The 18,735-nt window shown below is 37.6% G+C and overlaps 3 protein-coding genes across 8 annotated transcripts; 1 reads left to right on the top strand and 2 right to left on the bottom strand.

Annotated features, from left to right (window-relative positions):
• The first annotated feature begins 93 nt into the window (after positions 1-93).
• Positions 94-3,469, top strand: LOC109533384 (DDB1- and CUL4-associated factor 8). Of its 5 annotated transcripts, none has more exons than XR_007282556.1 (12): positions 132-285; positions 344-641; positions 711-916; positions 976-1,151; positions 1,276-1,428; positions 1,481-1,638; positions 1,692-1,797; positions 1,858-2,094; positions 2,149-2,343; positions 2,396-2,506; positions 2,561-2,688; positions 2,875-2,945. XR_007282556.1 is itself a non-coding variant. In XM_048670832.1 (12 exons), the coding sequence occupies exons 2-11, from the start codon at positions 358-360 to the stop codon at positions 2,609-2,611; spliced, it is 1,677 nt and encodes a 558-aa protein (XP_048526789.1). In that variant the 5' UTR covers positions 132-285; positions 344-357; the 3' UTR covers positions 2,612-2,627; positions 2,875-2,964. The 5 variants fall into 5 exon arrangements, 4 of the variants coding, with proteins under 4 accessions (XP_019754246.2, XP_048526789.1, XP_019754247.2 ...); XM_048670832.1 differs by having other exon boundaries at positions 2,561-2,627; positions 2,875-2,964; XM_019898687.2 differs by lacking the exon at positions 2,561-2,688 and having other exon boundaries at positions 94-285; positions 355-641; positions 2,875-3,469.
• Positions 3,470-3,511: 42 nt separating this feature from the next.
• On the bottom strand, positions 3,512-10,894 carry LOC109538942 (nose resistant to fluoxetine protein 6). 2 transcript variants are annotated; one of them, XM_048670825.1, is made up of 11 exons: positions 10,453-10,893; positions 9,144-9,597; positions 8,770-9,091; positions 8,276-8,436; positions 8,043-8,211; positions 4,660-4,853; positions 4,470-4,608; positions 4,228-4,414; positions 4,023-4,165; positions 3,830-3,967; positions 3,512-3,716 (listed from the first exon to the last, which is right to left on the bottom strand). In XM_048670825.1, exons 1-11 carry the CDS (start codon positions 10,712-10,714, stop codon positions 3,705-3,707), a joined length of 2,181 nt encoding a protein of 726 aa, XP_048526782.1. In that variant the 5' UTR covers positions 10,715-10,893; the 3' UTR covers positions 3,512-3,704. The 2 variants fall into 2 exon arrangements, with proteins under 2 accessions (XP_048526782.1, XP_048526781.1); XM_048670824.1 differs by having other exon boundaries at positions 3,512-3,967; positions 10,453-10,894.
• Positions 10,895-11,929: 1,035 nt separating this feature from the next.
• Positions 11,930-16,986, bottom strand: LOC109538974 (glutamate receptor ionotropic, delta-2). Its single transcript, XM_048660627.1, has 8 exons — positions 16,917-16,986; positions 16,743-16,825; positions 16,504-16,689; positions 16,327-16,447; positions 16,059-16,268; positions 15,727-15,986; positions 12,492-12,730; positions 11,930-12,434 (listed from the first exon to the last, which is right to left on the bottom strand). Exons 1-8 carry the CDS (start codon positions 16,984-16,986, stop codon positions 11,930-11,932), a joined length of 1,674 nt encoding a protein of 557 aa, XP_048516584.1.
• Positions 16,987-18,735: the final 1,749 nt, after the last annotated feature.

The following is an 18,735-nucleotide window of genomic DNA, read 5'->3' as shown; positions in this document are numbered from 1 at the left end:
AAATAGATTAAAAATTAAGTAAAAAAATTATTAAAACTTGGGTTTTCTCTGCTTAATTAATTAAAAAGTGGCTGTTTTAAAAAGCTCATCAAAAGCACATCTCTATAAGAATTCCCCCGTTTTGGAGCGCTGATATGCCAGTGGCGGCGCGATTTTGCTCTATTGACTAGTTTAATTAAATGTCATTAATCCTGCCAGTGTAGCTTCTGAAAAATAAACAGAATCTCACCCTGTTAGTGAATCGAGCCGCGTTTTTGCCCCTGAATTCACATACTAGAACTACAGGTAAGGCGCCCCAATGCGTGCCAGCTTGGTTAAATTTATCAACTGCGCGTTTGAGCAGTATATTTTTAGACCATGGATGAGAATCCCAATGAGGATAAAAGGTCCGAACACTTCATGGATTTCGACCAACAGGACGTGAAACGGCTCAGAACCGATTTCGAGCATGAGGAAAGCTCAACATCGTCTAGTACTTCGGAAAACGACTCCAGCATCAACTACTGTGGAGATCAATCTGCCAGCACCAGTAGTGATAGTGGTTTACCGCAAAGTAGCACCGTTCCAAGTGTGGAGTCTTCTCACGATACCACACTGTTGCCTGACGAAACTAGTGCGGATGCAACTTACCCAATTGCAAGGTAAATAGTGAAGATTTGCTCCCCTAAATATAATTTTCTTGTAATGAAAACCGTTTGTCTTTGTTACAGTCAAACTCAGGACCAACCCTTACAAGAGCCAGGCAGTCGAGCTTGGGAATCAGATGCGTTCAGCAACTTACAGAGCAGCTCAGAAGACACTATACTAGGCACGGACTCTGAATCGGAAGAAGAAGCCGAAGAGGAAGATGTGCTGAGCAAGGAAAAGCCGAAGCCCACATGGTTCCTAGTCCCTGAAGTCATGAGTAGACAATATGGTGAGCACTCTTAATCTAGCCGGTTAATGGATGAGTCTTTACAAGGAAATCCTCCGCAGGATACACTGCTAAGAAGGCAAATCCTGCCTTGTTTCAACAGCGCTGCTACGGCTCTCTGATGTGTGTTCAAAAGCTGGAACTGATGTATAAACTGGAGGAAAGCGAAGGCTGTGTAAACAGTTTGAATTTTAGTGCAGATGGTAGACTTTTGGCGAGTGGCTCTGATGATCTCAAAGTAAGTGGCTTGCATGTAAAGTCGAGTAATTTCGTTAAAAACTTCTTCGAACCTGGAGGCTAATTAAGCAAAAGCAACGCTAACGAATCCAAAAATTGATTGGGCAAAACAATTCATTTTTCAGGTGGTTTTATGGGACTGGCCGGTGGGAAAATGCCTGCTCAAAATCAACACAAAGCACAAACGGAATATATTCCAAACGAAATTCATCGATCTCAAAGGCCCCGATATACATCTGGCCACAGCAGGCAGAGATGGACATGTGTGGTATTTGCAGGTGCGATGAACTGTTGATGCGGCAGTCGAATATTTCATCCTGGATTGTTTAGATTGGAAATGAAGGCCTGAGGGATAGCAGGAAGTTGGGCCAACATCGCGGCCCCTGTCACAAGCTGTCTGTACTCAAAGACCAACCGCAAGTTCTGCTAAGTGCTGGCGAAGACGGAATTGTATTTAGTTATGATGTTAGGAAGAGCCATCCTGAACGGTTGGTAACTCGGGATTAAATTCCTTAAGCCCTTATAAAACGTTTGTTTTTAGAGTGGTTCATGTAAAGGATAACAGCGGGCGAGAGGTGTCTCTGTACAGCATACACTCTAACCCGTTGAAATCCACGGAGTTCTGCGTAGCTGGCCGCGAAAATTCGGTGAGCGTCAAGAGCTCAAGGGGTTTGTCAGCAGGAAATTAATTTCAAGGCGAGTTTTAGGTGAGAATATTCGATCAAAGGAAAAGTAGCCGACCCATAACGAAGCTGTGCCCTTACAAGTCGTCTGATGAAAAGTTACGTAACGGCTTGCATATTACTTGCGCCGTTTACAATCACGATGGAAGCGAAGTGTTGGCCTCATATAATGACGACGACATCTATCTGTTTGATGTGGACAAAGGCTCCGGGATTTACGCGCACAAGTACTCCGGGCATAGAAATGGGGCCACTATTAAGGCAAGTGTAGTTTCGGGTGAAAAAAACGGGCTATTTTACAGAAACCCTTTGCAGGGAGTGTCATTTTTCGGGCCTCGATCCGAGTTTATAATGAGCGGATCTGATTGCGCTCATGTGTTCTTTTGGGATAAGAAAACTGAGGCAATTACGCAATTTTTACGGGCTGACGATAACGGCGTTGTAAACTGCCTGGAGCCGCACCCTCAACTCCCATTTTTAGCTACCAGCGGGCTGGATTGGGATGTTAAGGTAATGCGCCATTTTTTTTAAACGTCGCCTCAATAGGGTTGTGTGGTTTTAGCTTTGGGTGCCATCATGCGAAGAAGAACCCGCGCTAAGCGATCTGGCTTCAACGATCAAGGAAAACAAGAAGTGTGGATGGGGGAATTTCGAGTCTGGCTCTGAAAGCGAGGTAACCAAAGAAATATTTGTGTGCTTTCGGCTATAAGCTGGGGCTTTATTTTAGGAGTCGAGTGACGATTTGGATTTTGCACTTGGGTTCCCTTTTGGCTGGTAAATTCCGGCATGCTGCAGTAAGTGCTCAAATAACTCGTTATTTACAAGTTTCAAAAACAAATCGTGTACGCCGCCACAGTAAGTTTTTAGCTAAATTTGTTTTTGAAATAACTCGATTTCGTTTTATTTGATTTCTTACATGGCTGCTGCTGAATTTACTTGATTGTTACTAACTTTGTTTTTAAACTTCCATTTAAAGCGGGGCCTCCGCATAATTGAGTAATTTTAAATTTAAATAGTGGACCTTATCAATTTGCATGGTAGGTTTTATGGATGCTTTGGCGCAGACTTAGAGCGGCAAGAAACCGACAACAAGAACCAGACGGAGAGTCGGGATTTGAGTTTCTAACTATAGATTCCAGCGACAGTTCATCGGACTCTCGACGATCGGCCAGCGAACCTGAGGATCTCGATGACCCAGCTGGTTGTACCACGTCTTAGAAACACTAGAGACTTTTTTTGTGTTCACGAGAGTCGTGTTTTAGTTATTATGCGCGCTGTTGTTTGTAAAACCCTGTAATAAATTGAGAGGCGAATCGAAAAGATTTTAACTGGGATTTTTTAGCTCAAATTTAGGCCCTGCTAAACTGAGGCTTAATTCATTTCACCGTTACGAAAGGGAATTTGCAGTAACTTTTCGCAAGCATCTGTAACAAATAGAAAATCAACTTTCCTTCTAGCGCTTTCTATAACAGTATTCGTGTTTGGCTATAAATATTCTAATCGACTGTTACAGGCGTTCGCGTACAAAGTGTATGATTACTGGAATGGAGTCTGTATTGTGATTGTATACATATACGAGTATAAGTACTTTAAGAGTTGTAATTGATGTAGGATATTAAACTTCCTCTATTTTGTTTGTGCTTCGTTTCATTCAGTTTTTGACATAAAAATTTTCCCATTGCAATTTTGTTTTTATTGTACAAAAATTCATTAAAAATTAAAAAGTCAAGTGTTATTAAATTCATTAACATTTCGCATATGCGAAATAAATTGTAAATGAGTAGAACGGTAGCAAAATGCAGATTAATGTTAGTAGACATGCATCGTTTGCAGAATACTGATGTTTTTGGCCAGGCCATGCATCCCCCCTGCTAGTTATTTGCCTGCAAAAAGCAAAATTACTTGAAGCTTTAAAAATAGAGATGTAGCTATTAATATCCAGTAGTTATACAGTCTTGTGGAACAATAAAGGAGTGTTTTCTCTGGGAAGATTTACCTGGCCCAAATCCAGCTTTCTGGATTGAGATTTCGACAACAACCACTTTTCTATAATGATTACTGGCGATTCGAAGGCGAGCACCCAAAACATTGACACAGCTAAGGCCATCATCGTTATGCCCCAGAAAGAATAAGCCTGAAAATGAGTTAAATTGAACTAAATCCGTTGGAAACATCGGAAAAGCACTCACGACATGAAAGAAGGAAAAATAGGCCGGCGTTTTCGATGCGTAAATGATCATATAGAGCATGGTAACATGTAGAAGATATACTGAGTAGGTAAACCTGCTGAGGATTTGAAATATTGGCAACGAGAGCAGTGTGTTGATAATGCCTGAAACAGATTTTAGGTATAGATCTATTGAAAAAATCTGGAGTTGTATGGGAAAATGTTACCTCCGTATCCATTAGAGCAGGCGAACGCAATCCATCCAATACAAACCGCCCAAGTGGGACGCAGCAAAGAGTTGTAAAAAGCGTTTCCGTACTTATTGTAGTATTCCGATCTCAAACTGTCGTGGCCCACGAAAATACAAACGGGAATCAGGGTGAGAACTACCAACCAGATGCCCCATAGCAAGGCCTGAAATGTTTGATATGTTATGCAAATGTTTCTTTTCTTAAGTCATTTAACGCACTTTGTTCATTTTCAACTGATTTTGCAGTTTATCAAACTTCAGTCTTGCAATCAGATAGCCGATAATGGCCCCAACAAACCATGGGCTAGCGCGTGTATGCGTTCTTAGATAGTACAGCTGTTGATATCCGGTTATATCGCTGGAATGTTTTCATCAATTAAATCTCGGAGGCTGTACGTTTCCAACTCACCCATGTAGATTGGTGATGATGGCCGGCAGCTCGTTTGTCCAGGTGATCCAGAATGGGATAATAGTGAAGATTAGCAGAGCGGTACTCAAAAGAATCAACCCCAATCGCGCGTTTTTACTTAAAGTGAGCAAAAATATGGGCGCGCACAAGTACAACTGCCAATCGATGTTCAGGTACCAGGTTTGGCCGATACACTAAAATATAAATAAATATATATGAACAAGATAAATATATCAACAATGAGCCCAAGATAAAACCGGTTTGCACAAAAGTTGACCTAAATGTGCATCGTACAATTTAGATCCTCTAAGTTTCCAGCCAACATTGACTGAAACTGGCGAGTTTTTTGGGATTCTATTCATAAAAGTCCGAAGCGGAATAGTTGCATCCAGTATCTGATCATTTTCGCCTGCATTCTGTGAATTTTTGAAAATCGCCTTTTGTTGAAGTGTACATTAATTTTAAGCCCTCAGTTTTGTAAACGTTTACAGATCTCATTCGCCACCCAATTTCAGTGATATTTTGTCAAAATATGCATTTTAGTTTAGTCTAAAACTCCTTAAAATTTCCGCATTTGTACTCATTTTGGTTTAGGCGGCAAAAATTTCGGATAATTGGCTTCCATTAAGGAAAAATTTCAACTTTGGAGACTCTTGGCTCTGAAACTTTTGAAAGCTTCAGAAGACTCATTTGTTCCTGAATGCAAGTGAAATTTTGAGGAGTCAGAGAAGTGGATTTGCTTAAAGCAAATAAGTAACATCCACTTTCTGAGCATTTTGGTTTGTGTTCTGTGAATTTTTGAAAATTGGTCTTTATTGAAACGCACATTGATCTTAATCACTCAATTTTGGAGGTGGCTGCAGGTCTCATTTGAACCTCAATTTTACTGGTAGTTGACCTTTTCCTTCCTTTTTACTGGTAGAAGACTCATTTGTTACCCGATGAGAGTGAAGAGAAAACAGAAAGTTCAAGTCAAAATGCACTTGAGCTTTTGCTTGAGAATTTGGAAATGTAAACCGCAAATCCAAACGAGTTGAAGCTTCCTGTTTTTCTTTCCATGAAGGATAATGAAGTTGCGAAAGTAATCAGTTGGAAGTTCAAGTTACATAAAGAATAGTGGAATGAAAATGGCAGAATACAACGCAGCTCTTAGTGGGTTTTTCAATAGTAAAATGCTAAGCTGGTTATGAATGAAATACTGTTCTTGAACTTCTCGGTTTTTTGAAAATTTCCCTAATTATCAATTGCAGATTCAACATCTTAATGACATTTTGTCAGGCATCGAAAATTTTAAGTGAGGAAAAAATTGCCCTCATTTAGGAACTGGAATCAAATGGTGTAATTTCTTGCTCGTTTTTTGGTTCAGAACGTAGAAAATCGATTAAAATCTAAGGTTGTTTGGACCTAAAAAGAGTATCTTGAATTCCCAGTTTTGAGTTATGCGCTATTTTCCTAATTCCAGTGCTTGAAAATTCCAAATTAAAGAAAAATTTCTTGAGTTTTTGACGTCTTTTTATTTATTTACTAGTCTTTCGCTGGTTTGTTTTAGGAGTTATTGGCATCAAGATTCCTTTGAAGGACCCAAATTGTCTCTTACGTTTTTCGAAAATTACAAATCTGTGACAACCTGAGCTAAGTTTGACCTAAAAAATGTTTTGCAGTTATTAACACTCATGTTTTGCAGGTTTGCTTCTTTGAGATTTTATTGAGCGACTTGAAGAAAAACAGCTTTCTCTTACTACAGGATTTAAAAATTGCAAATCGGCGAAAAACTTAGCATCGTTTTAAACTTAAGATCTCTTAAGTTTAAAACGACGCTCAGTTTTTCTCCGATTTGCAATTTTCGATGTTTACAATTAAGTGCTCAAATATCTATTTGAGCACTTAATTGTAAACACATTTGTGTTTATTCACTTGTAGCTCTACTCGACTTGAAATTCTGAAACTGTACTTGAAAGAGGAAATATTTGCCTTGATTCTGACTATTATAAGTGTAAAATCGGGCGAATATTGAGCTTGTTTGGGGCTAAGGAGTGTTTTGAATATTCAACTCCGAGTTTTCCTCGATTTTTTTCCCACTTGTAGCTCCGAAACTTTTCGGAATTACTCGCGTTTGGAAAATTAGATGAAAGATCCCACTTTTTCGTATTTAGCTGCTTTCAGAATTTTAAATTGTTGTTAAACGGCGTTGATTTTGACCTAAAGGGTGTTTGGAGTTCTTGGTTTGCCCTTTTGCCGCATTTATTCGCCTCCAGTTTTTTGTTCGTTAGAAATCATTAGCATGATAAACAATCAGTTTACACGGACAGAATCTCTAGTTTACTTGCGCTTTCGAAAATTACCAGTTGGCTAAAATATAACATGAAATGTTTTGAATTTTCCTTAACGACATTTGTCGCATTACTTGCTGGGAACTCTGTAATCTTTATGGATTTATGTCATTCAGATGATTCATTTTAAAAACTGAATCCGTTTTGTGCATTAATTTTTTCATTTAACGAAAGAGTTATCTTGATTCGAACTAAATATTATTTCGAATTTCAAATTGTGAAGTTTTCCGCGCTATTTGCCTGTAGCTTCGCAATCTAAAAAAAGTTATCATATTTTAAAAGCCCATTCCAAAAACAAAAACCCTCTTTTCTATAAGTTTTCCTTAATTTCAAATGTAAATCAAATTGACCTGCACTTGAGCTAAATAGGGGCTAAAACGTTTTAATATTAAGAATTTCCGGGTTTCACTGTCTCGCACTTCATTCATTTAAAAAAACAATTGTATCGTAAACCGCTGTTAAATTTGAGGAGTTATAGAGGGTTGTGTCCTTAAAAAAGGGAAGTGACATCCAGGTTTTGATCATTTTCGATTACACTTTTAAAATTTGTGAAAATTGTTTGTTATTGAAGCGCACATCTATATTAGGAGCTCAATTTTGCAAACGTTTGCAGATCTCATTCGGACTCTAATTTTAGTAACATTCTGTCAAAGTGTGCATTTCAGTTTCGCTTAAACTTCCGCTGTTTTAAGGAACAAAATTTTGGAAAATTGGCTCTGTCTAAGGTACAATTGCAACTTTGGAGACTCAACTGTAGAAAGCTCCACTAAAGTGAACCTCCTGTATTTGTATCTAAATATTCTGCGTTACTTCTTGGTTTTGGTGGAACATCTAATAGAACGCCTAGCGAAAAACAGACAAATATCGATAGCGATAAACAGCGCTTTATATTTTGAAACTGATATGAGAACCGTGGGGTTTTATCTGTATCCTTTTTGACCTAATTGGCTAAAATTCCTTTCGTATCGCGTAGAAAAAGCACCATTAAGGAAACTTTGCCTTGCATTTCAATAAAAACACAATTATCTCCTAAAACACGCTTTACTCACTCACCCATTGATTTACGTTGATGTAATTCTGGAAATAGAGCAAAGCCGACCACCAGCTTTTTTCGCAAAATACTTGAAAATAGTTGACAATAAACGACCAATGCGGACCGGATCCCATGTACTGGAGCAGGGCCATACTGACGAGAATTGCAGCCAGAAATGGGGGCGTTAATCTGAAAACAGTCACTGCAGTAGAACGGTTTAAGCAGCCCTTAAAGCTGCAGATTAATTTGGTACCTTAAATATCGATGGAAGTAGAAAACCAGCAGCTTGAATTTGGTTCCGTTCTCTTTCGCCTTCATGTGGCTGTAGACTACCAACAGCCCAGTTACCATAAGGAAAGTGTCCACTGAATGGACTGCGCTCACGAAAATCATACTTTTGGTACTATCAAGGTACTGGAAAATGCATTTTTGAGCATATTAAAATCAGAATTAATTCAGCAACTAAATCAGTTCATTAAAATCGCAAAATATTGCCGTTTACTGAAAGAGTTTGTCGGTTTTTTGGTACAATCTTCAACTGCCATTTTCAAGCCAAAAGTATGCGAGTTTGAGAGCCAATCTAATAAGAAAATTTGTCGAATTTTGGTTTGTTTGAGTCGGTTTTGTTCCGATTAATTGCAACTTTTGCTGCAAAATACGCCCAAAAGTGTGTTCAGACACTAATAACATCAACAGTTATTTGCATCATTTTCCCTCTTCCAATATTTTGCATTTAGAAAAACTTACCTCTAAAACATCCAAAGCGTTCGATACAGGCCCGGATACTGTAACAGAGACTGAATGACCAGCCAAAACCCAAACCATGCTCAGAACTCGAATGCCATTCAAACACGCCAGCTCAGAAGCATTTCGTTGGGTCTTAAAGAGCTTCTTGCCGTTGGAATAGACGGAAAAAGCCACCAGAATGGCATGCTGTGGCTCTGAGGCAACCCGCATGATTTTATCGTCTAATTGGCCCGATAGTTGCTTAACTTTGTAGCTCTTCCTGCAATGCAGGTCGTAAGCAGTGGAACCTACCATTAGTCCAATAATCACAACGAAAAACCCTCTAAAAAACCAAATTTACTGTTGATTTCTTTGAAGCATGATTGCTGGCTTACATAACACACCACGCTTTGGTGGTAAGCGGCGGATTGGCGTCATCGAAGGTTTGGCACTCAAAAGGTAAGGGGAACGTTAGATTGAAGCTGGCCACAACATGTTGCAAATCTTGCTCATTGCAACCATTAGGCACACAAATACCAAACGATGGATATGAAGCAACCGGGTATTGGTCTTGAAAGCTGTACTTTTTTTGCGCAAAAAGGTTCACCTTGCGCAGAAGAATTTCCTGCAAAGATCCATTGAAAGCAACTGGAAAAACCTGAGGGTTTCTGCGTACGGAAACGGCGCCAAATGCCTCTTCGATATTGATGTACAGGGTGCCCAGGCAGTATTTTCCTTTGATTCGTCGTCTTTCGCTGCTGATTTCCAGGCATTGGTCGAAATCGCCCATCCATCCTCCCAGGTTTAACTTCAGCAGCCCTGCAGGCACTTTAGCACTGGAATCCAGCACTAAAATCAATTTTTTAGCTCAGAACTGTTAAGCAACGGAGCGTGCAGGTTTACACAGAACATTATTTACATATGTTAAAGAGTCTGAAATGCAACTATGAATTAAAAGTGAATGCACCACAGTGGCAACATTTTAATTTGCAAAATTTGCAATCAGGTCGATATAATTTTGTTTTAACGTTTTGCCATCCGCTTGGCAGTCAAATTTTCCAATCAGGAACGCAGCTGGGGTCGGTTGCCTCACTCGCACCCACTTGGGTATAGGAAAGAGGCAAAATGGCCTGCGTGTCGTACGTTCGAAGTTGATACCTTCAGCGCTTGAAATAACTCGGGTTTGAGCGAGAGCAAGTTGGGAAAAATATGTTAACCATTATTTTGAACTATGTATAGTATTGGAAACAAGTGAAAGGTCAGATCAAATATTCAATGACGCAAACTAGTCAATGTTATTCGGGGTTTTAAGGAAATTTCCGCAGAAAATATGGAATAACTGGTTATAATAGGATTTTCTGGTTATTAGGCCTGGACAGGAGTTGGATTCTGATGAGAATGTCAGAATTAAATTTCTTTTGATAAAAAGCGACCAACCGGAAAATCATCTTTAACAATTTAAAAAAAATTTGATTTATTTTTCTCTAAACTTTCTGGGAAGTAAAACTTTGGAAATGCAAATAACACCTGGCAAAATGTTGAGAGTAATAAAAATAAATGTGAAACGTTCCATTAGAGGGATTAGAGATGATTTGCTATAAAAAATCATGCTCGCTTGTTTACCTTCTCAAGTGTGTGTTTTAAAACAGCACGAAAAAGCTGGTTGTTTTGACTTAATTTCAACATAAAAGTAATTTTACTTACTTTTAAATGCCCACATTCCATCATCAGTCACATTGTTCAGATTTTCGAAAAACCAATCAATCTGCAGCGAACACGTTTCACTCACCGCTTTCTGTATTTGTCGTTTGATGGTCGAGTTTTGGATCAAGTAAATCAAATTAAGGCCGTAATCGAAGGGTAAGGAGCTGAGACTGTTCCCGACACCGACTGTTTGTCCCAAACAGTTGCAAAAACAACAAAATCCCAAAATTGACAAAACTAAAATAATATTCGAAGAGGTCATGATCTAGCTGCGATTAGTAAGTGCAATAGACAGATTTTCAATTCGCCGGTCTTTATGTGATTGGGACGAGATGATATTAAGATAAAAGATAAATTTAAGTACACATCTTAATTAGTGAGAGGTTAATAATGATGTTATTGACCCTTTTAAAGGCGCTAAAAATTGTACTACGCTTCTATTGACAACGATTTCTTTCAGGGTCTAGAATTACTTGGAATTTTGAAATTACTCTCACATACCTTTGCCGCATGGTCGAATCCTCTAAAGTTCAACACACATTCAGTATTTTGGAAAAATCCACGCTTACAAACGAATAACTAATAGCGATTAGCAGCCAGTGATTGAACTTGACAAATATAATAATAATCATAACATGCAATTTGTTTATGTTACATTTTATTTAATTAGCTTTTGTGACATCAAATATTAGTATGAACTTGAATAATTGTTATAAAATCGCTTGCCAAATAAAACAGCATGTGTTTTTGCTTGATGAATTGCAGGTTTTTTACTTGGAATAATTCAACTGAACATTGTTTTTTTCACATTAAAAAAACTTTGATTGTAACATTTTAACTTGAAAAATTGACGACTTTTGGGTTATTAGGCCTGTGGTAATGACAATTTGGTGCTAACGTTTCGCTTGCACCCATAACTAACATCTTCAGATACAAGACCTTTTTTCCACATATAGAACTCAATTTGTACTAGAAAACGCAAACAAATTCCTTGGGGATGAGTCAAAATCGATACGTTTTCCACTCATAGAACACACCTTTTCCTACGAAATTTACGCAAAAGTGACTATCTAACAAAAAAAAACTTTTTCTACGTATTACACCTCAAAAAGCTTCCGACAGTGAACTTCTAACTTCACTGGTTTTTGAGAACGAAATTCCTATCGCCACAGGCTTAATTCGCCAATTTTGCCAGTATAAGAAGACCTGCAAATCTACAAGACCGCTCTTATAAAATCCAAAAATATGTAGAAACTCTGCTTGAACTGAATGTTTACAAATAATCTACAATTCATTCACTAGATTATAATCATTTGTCCTTAGACTATTTAGAATGGCCCCGCGTTATAAGAGCGGATATATTAATCGGCTGGTGTGTAATTAACCTTAATGCATTTTTAAACATTGCAGATAATTGAAAATTCAAAAAACCGGGTGCATTTTCCAGCAGCAACTCCACTAAACTACACTTATTTCTCTAATTAGTAAATTGAAATAACAGTGCAGATGGTGTTCTTTGTGGTATCAGAGAAGTCATGCCCTGCTTATCGTTAAACACCCAATACTGTCGCCCATTGATGGTTTTGTTCTTGTATTCCCCATTAGTTAAATTGGGGGGATGAAACAGGGTGTGATAGGAAGGTGGCGGACTCACAAACTGCTTAGAGGCTCTAAAGTTGCCTTGGTGCTGATGGTTTTTCACAAACAGGCCGTTGTTACTCTGAGTGACCAGAGTATTATTGTTGTTAACATGGGATTTTTTGTTGAAACAGTGCATCTTGGCATAATAGATAATCAGCTCAACAGCAAAAATAATTGTGGAAATAATCAGACCGCCACCAACGATCATGTATGTCATTGCAAGGTCCGAATTGCGTAAGCGGCGTTCTTTGCTGCCCAAATCTAATGGGCAAATAGTGGTATCCGGCAAACTCTTCCGTTGTTGGAAATCCGTTATTCCCGACTCACTTAAATGCTGAATTCTGCAAAAAATATCGTGAAAAACACCGTTGTTGGGCCACACATTGTCGAATGCTTACGTGAAGTCAAATAGTTCTTTATACTTGAATCCTGGCCTAAAGGCAAACGCTCTGGGAAATACGCAAACAGCAAATTTCGTTATTACATAAGTGCATCTTTTGGATTCTTCTACATCTGCTTTGGTTTTCACCTTGTAGTCTTCGTACATTATCGATTCCAACACCGTTTTTTCCCTAATGTACATCATATTTTGCTTGATAACGTAGGTGGACAGCATTGTGTCTTCATCGACGTCTGGCTGAAAAACATTGCAGTTTTCATTAAAAATGCGCTGTTTTTTATTGTTTAATGAAATCCATTGCGTGCAGATGTTGACTATTTAACAGTAGCTGGAAAACACTTCAGTTAATCAAAAGTACAAAACATGTAGTTTATATATCGCCCTAATAAATCTCCGTTTTTTTATTGTCGCAAACAACATATTTTAAAACAACCACTAAATGGAGTTGAATTTATTAATATTCCCGTATACACAGGGTGAAAGCAGCTATAGAATTGAGGTTTTGAGTGTTTCCTTGGGAAAACTTTGGTTTCTAATTGTAAAAAACTACAATAAAATCTATTTGCAAACTTGGCGCTATAAAAGCGATTTGCTGCCCAAATCAGTCGCTCCATTTTTGGCGCATAACTCTCAAAATCGGCAAGGGCAAAAAATGAAACTTTCGCCCAGGATTTATAAAAGATTTCTTTGTAAATACAGCGAATTTCACGTAAATTGGGCATCAGATCAGGTTTTTTTGCCGGAATTTTTGGAAAATTCGCGTTGTAATGCAATGTGAGCATTCAACTCTGCCGCTCCATGCCTAAAAATTCAAAACTCTCATTATAGAAACGGCACGGAATTAAAAAATTACCATTTTACTGAGAACACAATTGACTATAAGCGTTCATCATTTTAATCATATTGAATTGCCCGTTGATTTTCTGGAATAAAAAAAATTAATAATAAATATTTTTCTAAAAAAATTCCGTTTAAAAATTCATAATATCCAAAATAGATAAACTCGAGAGATGAAATTATGGAAGTTTATTTATTAGGGAATTTTTCATAAACGACAAAAATTTCGATCAAATCTCACCTCCTGTTGATTTTATACAAAAGTGTAAACTTGGCGTTAAAAAGGAATAAGTAGCCCAAATCAGTCGCTTCATTTTTGGTTCTCATAACTCTCAAAATCGACAAGGGAGAAAAATTAAACTTGCGCTCAGGATTTATGAAAGATTTCTTTCTAACTATAGCAAATTTCACGCAAATTGAACATCAGATCAGATTTGTTTTGAAGAATTTTTGAAAATTTGCGTTCTAAAGCAATGTGAGCAATCAACTCTGCCGCTCCGTGCCTAAAAATTCATAACTTTCAACATAAAAACGGCACTGATTTAAAAATTTACCCGTTTCCTGAGAACACAATTGACTAAGTGTTCATAATTTTAATCATATTGAATTGCCCTGATTTTCTGGAATAAAAAAAATAATAATGAAAAAAAAAATTTCGTCTAAAAATTCATAACATCAAAAATAGATAAACTCGAGAGATGAAATTTTGGTTTAGTTACAAGTGAATTGTTCAGTAATGACCAAATCTCACCTCTTGTTGATTTTATACAAAAGTGTAAACTTGGCGTTAAAAAGGATTAAGCAGCCCAAATCAGACCATTTTTGGTACTCATAACTCTCAAAATCGGCAAGGGAGAAAAATGAAACGTTGAACCCGGATTGAAAAAACCATTTTTTATAAACCTAACAAAATTCAATCAAATCGGGTAACAGGTTTGTTTTGCCCAATTTTCTAAAATTGGCGTTGAAAAGCGATGTGATACTCAACTCTGTCGCTCCGTGCCTAAAAATTTAGAAACGGCAAGAATTTCAAATTTTTTACAAGAGTTTAAAAAATCGCAAGAATTTCGAAATTGTTACAAAATCAGAAAACAAGTATTTATAGTCGACAATTTCAATCTAATTGGACCATCCCTTGATTATCTAGAATTCACCAAAACATTTTTTTTTGCAAAAACACTTCAAACTTCTAAAATCGGAAAGCACGAGATGTGAATTTTTGCGAGTTTAATTACAAAATAATTGTTTATATATGACAACAATTTTGATCAAATCGTTGCGCCGTCTGATTTTACACTAAACTCCAAACTTTGCGTTGAAAATAAACTCTGCCGCTCCTCGTCTAAAAAATTATAACTTCCCAAATTGAAAACCTAAGCCTCTAAAACTTTTGCAGACAATGGCAATAACACAGGATACGTGCCTATAAATGAGGAAAATTTCGGAAAAGTCAGCTGCCAGTTGATTTTATAGAAAATAACAAACTTCACGTTACAAACCGACATGTCCATCAACTTTACCGCTGCCTGTCTAAAAATTCATAACTCCCAAAGTTCTGACGATTAGAGACTGAGCCTTCAGATCTTGATTGACCAAATCCCTGTTGATAGACTTGGGGAATTTTAAATAAATCGAACAAAATGTCGAGTTACGAAAATTTCCCAAACTTGACGGTCAGAATCAAATCTGCCTCTCTCCATCTAAAAACTCATAACTCTCAAAATAAAAACTGATTCATCTGGAACTTCAGCAGTTGATTGAGAATACTATTCTTAATACATGCGCATATTAAATATATTATATATTTAAAAATCTGGAGGCCTGTTGATTTTCTAAAAAAAAATTAAACCTGACATTAACAAGCGATGTGTTACTGAACTCTGCCATTCTCCATAAAAAAATCATAACTCCCAAAGTCAAAAAGTTGGAAAGACGAAATTCTAAATGTGCAGTGAGAAAACACTGGTGTCAAAGTGAAGTCAATGCCATCCAAATACAACATCCAAATAATTTTATGGAAACCTCCAAACTTTACGTTAGAAAGCCTTGTGCGGCCCCGAATCTACAAATGTATAACTCCAAAAATATGAAAGGGCTGGTAGCGAAACTTTAGGCGATTTGTGAAAACTACTGTTGCTAAATCTGCAAATTCTAAAAAATATCTGACCACTTGTTGAAATTTTAGAAACTTCTAAACTTGGTGCAATAAAGTGTGGCACTTAACTCTACAGCTACTCGTTTAAAAATCCACAACTCCCGAAATCGGAACAGCAGAGATATGAAAATTGATGTTATAATTCACAAAACACGCGGATTTAAATGGAAAATAAAAATTTCAATAAAATCGCACATTTAATCGATTTTCCAGGATCATCCAAACTTTCTATTTCATTTACCTCCCATTGTGGCATGCCGATTTCCTCAAACAAACTGTTACCATCACCATTGGCGTACTTCTTGGACAAATAAAGCTGCTCCACAATTCCATTGCCCCGGTTCGTTATCCATTTGTTGTGCTTCCTGCTGATGTCTTTGGGTTCGCTGATTGGTAGCGTGAACTTTGATAGAGTGAGAAAAGCAGTCAAATTGGCCGTGTAAAAGGCTGTGAGGATTGTGATGAAGATCCACCAAGTGGAGAAAAGAATCCTTGATGAATCTACATTGGCCACAAGAAGGAAAATTAGCGGAAATGTTCGGCGTTTGAGCGCGTTTCAGTTCTTCAACTAACCTGTTCGAGGGTTTAAAGTAGAGCCTTGCTTCAATAAAGCCCCATAGACGAACCACATGCAAGAAGGCAAAGAAAACACAATGTCATGATCTTCTTTGCACATTCTGGCTCTGAGCAGGATGGTGAGCCATAGAATAGGCCCCACTCCTAGCAAGGAGATTATTATGAGCGACCAAACTGTTGCTGTGAAAGGTGCTAATAAACCAGAGCCTGCAATAGAAGCCTTAGCAAAAGGTCCCAACTTATGAGTGTTTAATTTGGGTTTCACCTGAAGCGGACTCTTTGGGTCGTTTCATCAGAACCACCCATTGGGCCGTATCCAGACTTCTGGAGTACGAAACCACATCAGTGTACTGTTGAGGCAAAAACGCTACCGCCACATCAATAGTCTGGAAACCAAACCTTAAGGCTCTACTAGAATGTGAGCTACATTGCATTTGCTTACTTCATTGAGCAACATGTTTCTAACTCCACCTTCGCCTCCATTTACTGGTTCGAAAGAATCATGGTCCGGCACAATTACGTTATATTTGAATCCGTACTCGCGTTGGACAATGTTGAGGATTTCAAAAGCTACCCCGGTCCCGATTACGGTGTTATTTACGATTTCGTAGCCGCTTAAAGGGCCATTCTTTGCAAAAAAACACTCTTTGAATAGAAATACAGTCTCGCACTGGCACTCACCTTTAAAGTTGTTACAGTAAGAGTTTCATGCTTGAGTTCTTCCTTTAGATGGGCCAAACGTTGCTTGGAGGCGTTGATCAGATCTGGGTTATTTTATCCAAAGCGGACGATTTATTATCACAAAAAAATGGTTTTATTCCATGCATCTTACATACTTGAAAAATTAATAATTACCTTGATCAACACAAGTGGAGTTAAAACACAAAGTGGCCAAAGTGGTTAGCACAACTTCCATCAATCCCATACTACCTTTTACAAATTTTCCTTGTATTTTCGCCACGTTTAACACGCATTTTCCAAACTCGCCGCCTTAACTCGCGGGCCGCACAACTCTGTTTGAGCAGAAACAGTTATAGGGGAGTTTCGAAACTCTGGCTTCAAGCGCAAAAGTTGGAAAAAGCCTTTGAATGTCGACCCTCTTCGCTATGTGGGCTTTAGGTAAACTTCAAAGCTAAACCAGCAAATAGTGTTGAGTTTTTCTTTAAAAAAAAGTGCCTTGAAAAGTGCTTTTGAAGGTTTATCGGGTAAATTCTGAATATTTTCTTTTGAAAGTTTTTTAGTTGCTCTTTAGTAACGTAATATTTGGGTTTCGATTTTTTAATAGAGTTTCGATAGAAAATTTGGACACAAAAATTGGGTTTGGTTATTGAATTGCAGCTTTATTATTAGCAAATTTATTAGTTATGAATAAAAAATTATCTCTTAAAATCGGACAGATTTCAAGCTGCAGCTTTGGCTTTTTATTGACAAAACCTTGCTTTCGAAATCAGGAAAATTGTAATTATTTTGGATGGTACTTTGATTTTCCACAATCTTCCAAACTTGCAAGTGAACGTGTTTAAAGTGAGGTGCATCGCACTTTGCAAACTCCCAAAGCTGGTAATGGACAGAACTGAAACTTTCGATTTGGTTTGAGAATGTGTCTCGGAGTAAATATAGAAATTTTCAATAAAGTCACGCTTTTGGCGGAGTTTCCAGAAACTTCTAAAATTTGCGTTAAAAACAGTTCCACTCCGTTATGCCGTTCACCGTAGAAAAATTTATAACTCCGAAAATCGGAAAGCCAAAGGTATGAAAAGTTACTAGTCTATTGAGAAGATAATGGTCTATAAATTTAGAAAATTTCAATCAGATCCCGCAGTAGACTGATTTTATTAAATATTTCAAACTTTCGCTAAAAAGGAATGAGCCGATCAACTTTGCTGCTCTCCGCCTAAACCTTTGTAACTCCCAAAACCAGACAGTTAAAGATACAAAACTTTTGAAATGCCTTGAATTGACTATCGGCAACAGCTGTAGAAAAGCTCAATTAAATCCCACTCCGCATTGATTTTCAGACTGTTTCAAACTTTACGCTTAAAAGCAATGAACCGCTATATTTGCCCAAACATTTGTAACTCCCAAAATGGGAAAGCTAAAGATGTAAAACTTTGAAAGTACATTATCCAAACCATTGGCTATAAACGGAAAAAATTGCAACCAAATTCCGTATCTCATTGGTTTTATGGAAATTTTGAAAAGTTACGATTAAAAGTCGCTTTCCACCACTAGCCCGCACTCCATTCAAAAATTCATAACTACCAAAATAGAAAAGCTACAAATGCGAAACTATCGAAATTAATTGCGAAAGAACGTATTTATAAATGCAGAAAGTTTCATTGAAATTTCGCCTCCGTTTGATTTTATACAAAGTTCTAAACTTTACGTTTAAAACCAATGTGACATTCAACTTTGCTGCTCACCGCCTAAAAATTCGTCACTATTAAAAAAAAAACGAGAGCTGTGAAACTTCGGAAGTTCATTGACAAGACTATTGGCCCTCACTATGGAAGATTGCAAACAATTTCCAAATACCATCAATTTTATTGAACCTTCTAAACTTTATGTTAAAAAGCTAGAGGAGCTCAACTTAGTCGCTAACCGTATAAACATTCATAACTCCCAAATTTGGTCGATTTCAACTGTGAAACTTTGGTGGTGCATTAAAATGATA

This window comes from Dendroctonus ponderosae, unplaced genomic scaffold (genome assembly GCF_020466585.1).
Source record: "Dendroctonus ponderosae isolate FM_Combo_2020 unplaced genomic scaffold, Dpon_F_20191213v2 Dpon_F_20191213_1, whole genome shotgun sequence".
In the NCBI taxonomy this organism is placed as follows: domain Eukaryota; kingdom Metazoa; phylum Arthropoda; class Insecta; order Coleoptera; family Curculionidae; genus Dendroctonus; species Dendroctonus ponderosae.
The sequence above is the reverse complement of the archived record's forward strand: the minus strand, read 5'-3'. Positions and strand labels throughout refer to the sequence as shown.

What these genes read in the sequence shown, in the direction of transcription:
- LOC109538974 (XM_048660627.1), bottom strand. Translation starts at nt 16,986, where the DNA reads ATGGGATTGATGGAAGTTGTGCTAACCACTTTGGCCACTTTGTGTTTT. An exon ending in TTACTGTAACAACTTTAAAG is followed by an intron (nt 16,690 to 16,742) that starts GTGAGTGCCAGT and finishes TTTTTTGCAAAG; the next exon opens with AATGGCCCTTTAAGCGGCTA. An exon ending in AAAGAACTATTTGACTTCAC is followed by an intron (nt 12,435 to 12,491) that starts GTAAGCATTCGA and finishes TATTTTTTGCAG; the next exon opens with AATTCAGCATTTAAGTGAGT.
- LOC109538942 (XM_048670824.1), bottom strand. Translation starts at nt 10,714, where the DNA reads ATGACCTCTTCGAATATTATTTTAGTTTTGTCAATTTTGGGATTTTGT. An exon ending in ACGCTTTGGATGTTTTAGAG is followed by an intron (nt 8,437 to 8,769) that starts GTAAGTTTTTCT and finishes TGCATTTTCCAG; the next exon opens with TACCTTGATAGTACCAAAAG. An exon ending in CTGCTCTAATGGATACGGAG is followed by an intron (nt 4,166 to 4,227) that starts GTAACATTTTCC and finishes AATCTGTTTCAG; the next exon opens with GCATTATCAACACACTGCTC.
- LOC109533384 (XM_019898687.2), top strand. Translation starts at nt 358, where the DNA reads ATGGATGAGAATCCCAATGAGGATAAAAGGTCCGAACACTTCATGGAT. An exon ending in GTGGCTCTGATGATCTCAAA is followed by an intron (nt 1,152 to 1,275) that starts GTAAGTGGCTTG and finishes TTCATTTTTCAG; the next exon opens with GTGGTTTTATGGGACTGGCC. An exon ending in AGTCTGGCTCTGAAAGCGAG is followed by an intron (nt 2,507 to 2,874) that starts GTAACCAAAGAA and finishes TTTGCATGGTAG; the next exon opens with GTTTTATGGATGCTTTGGCG.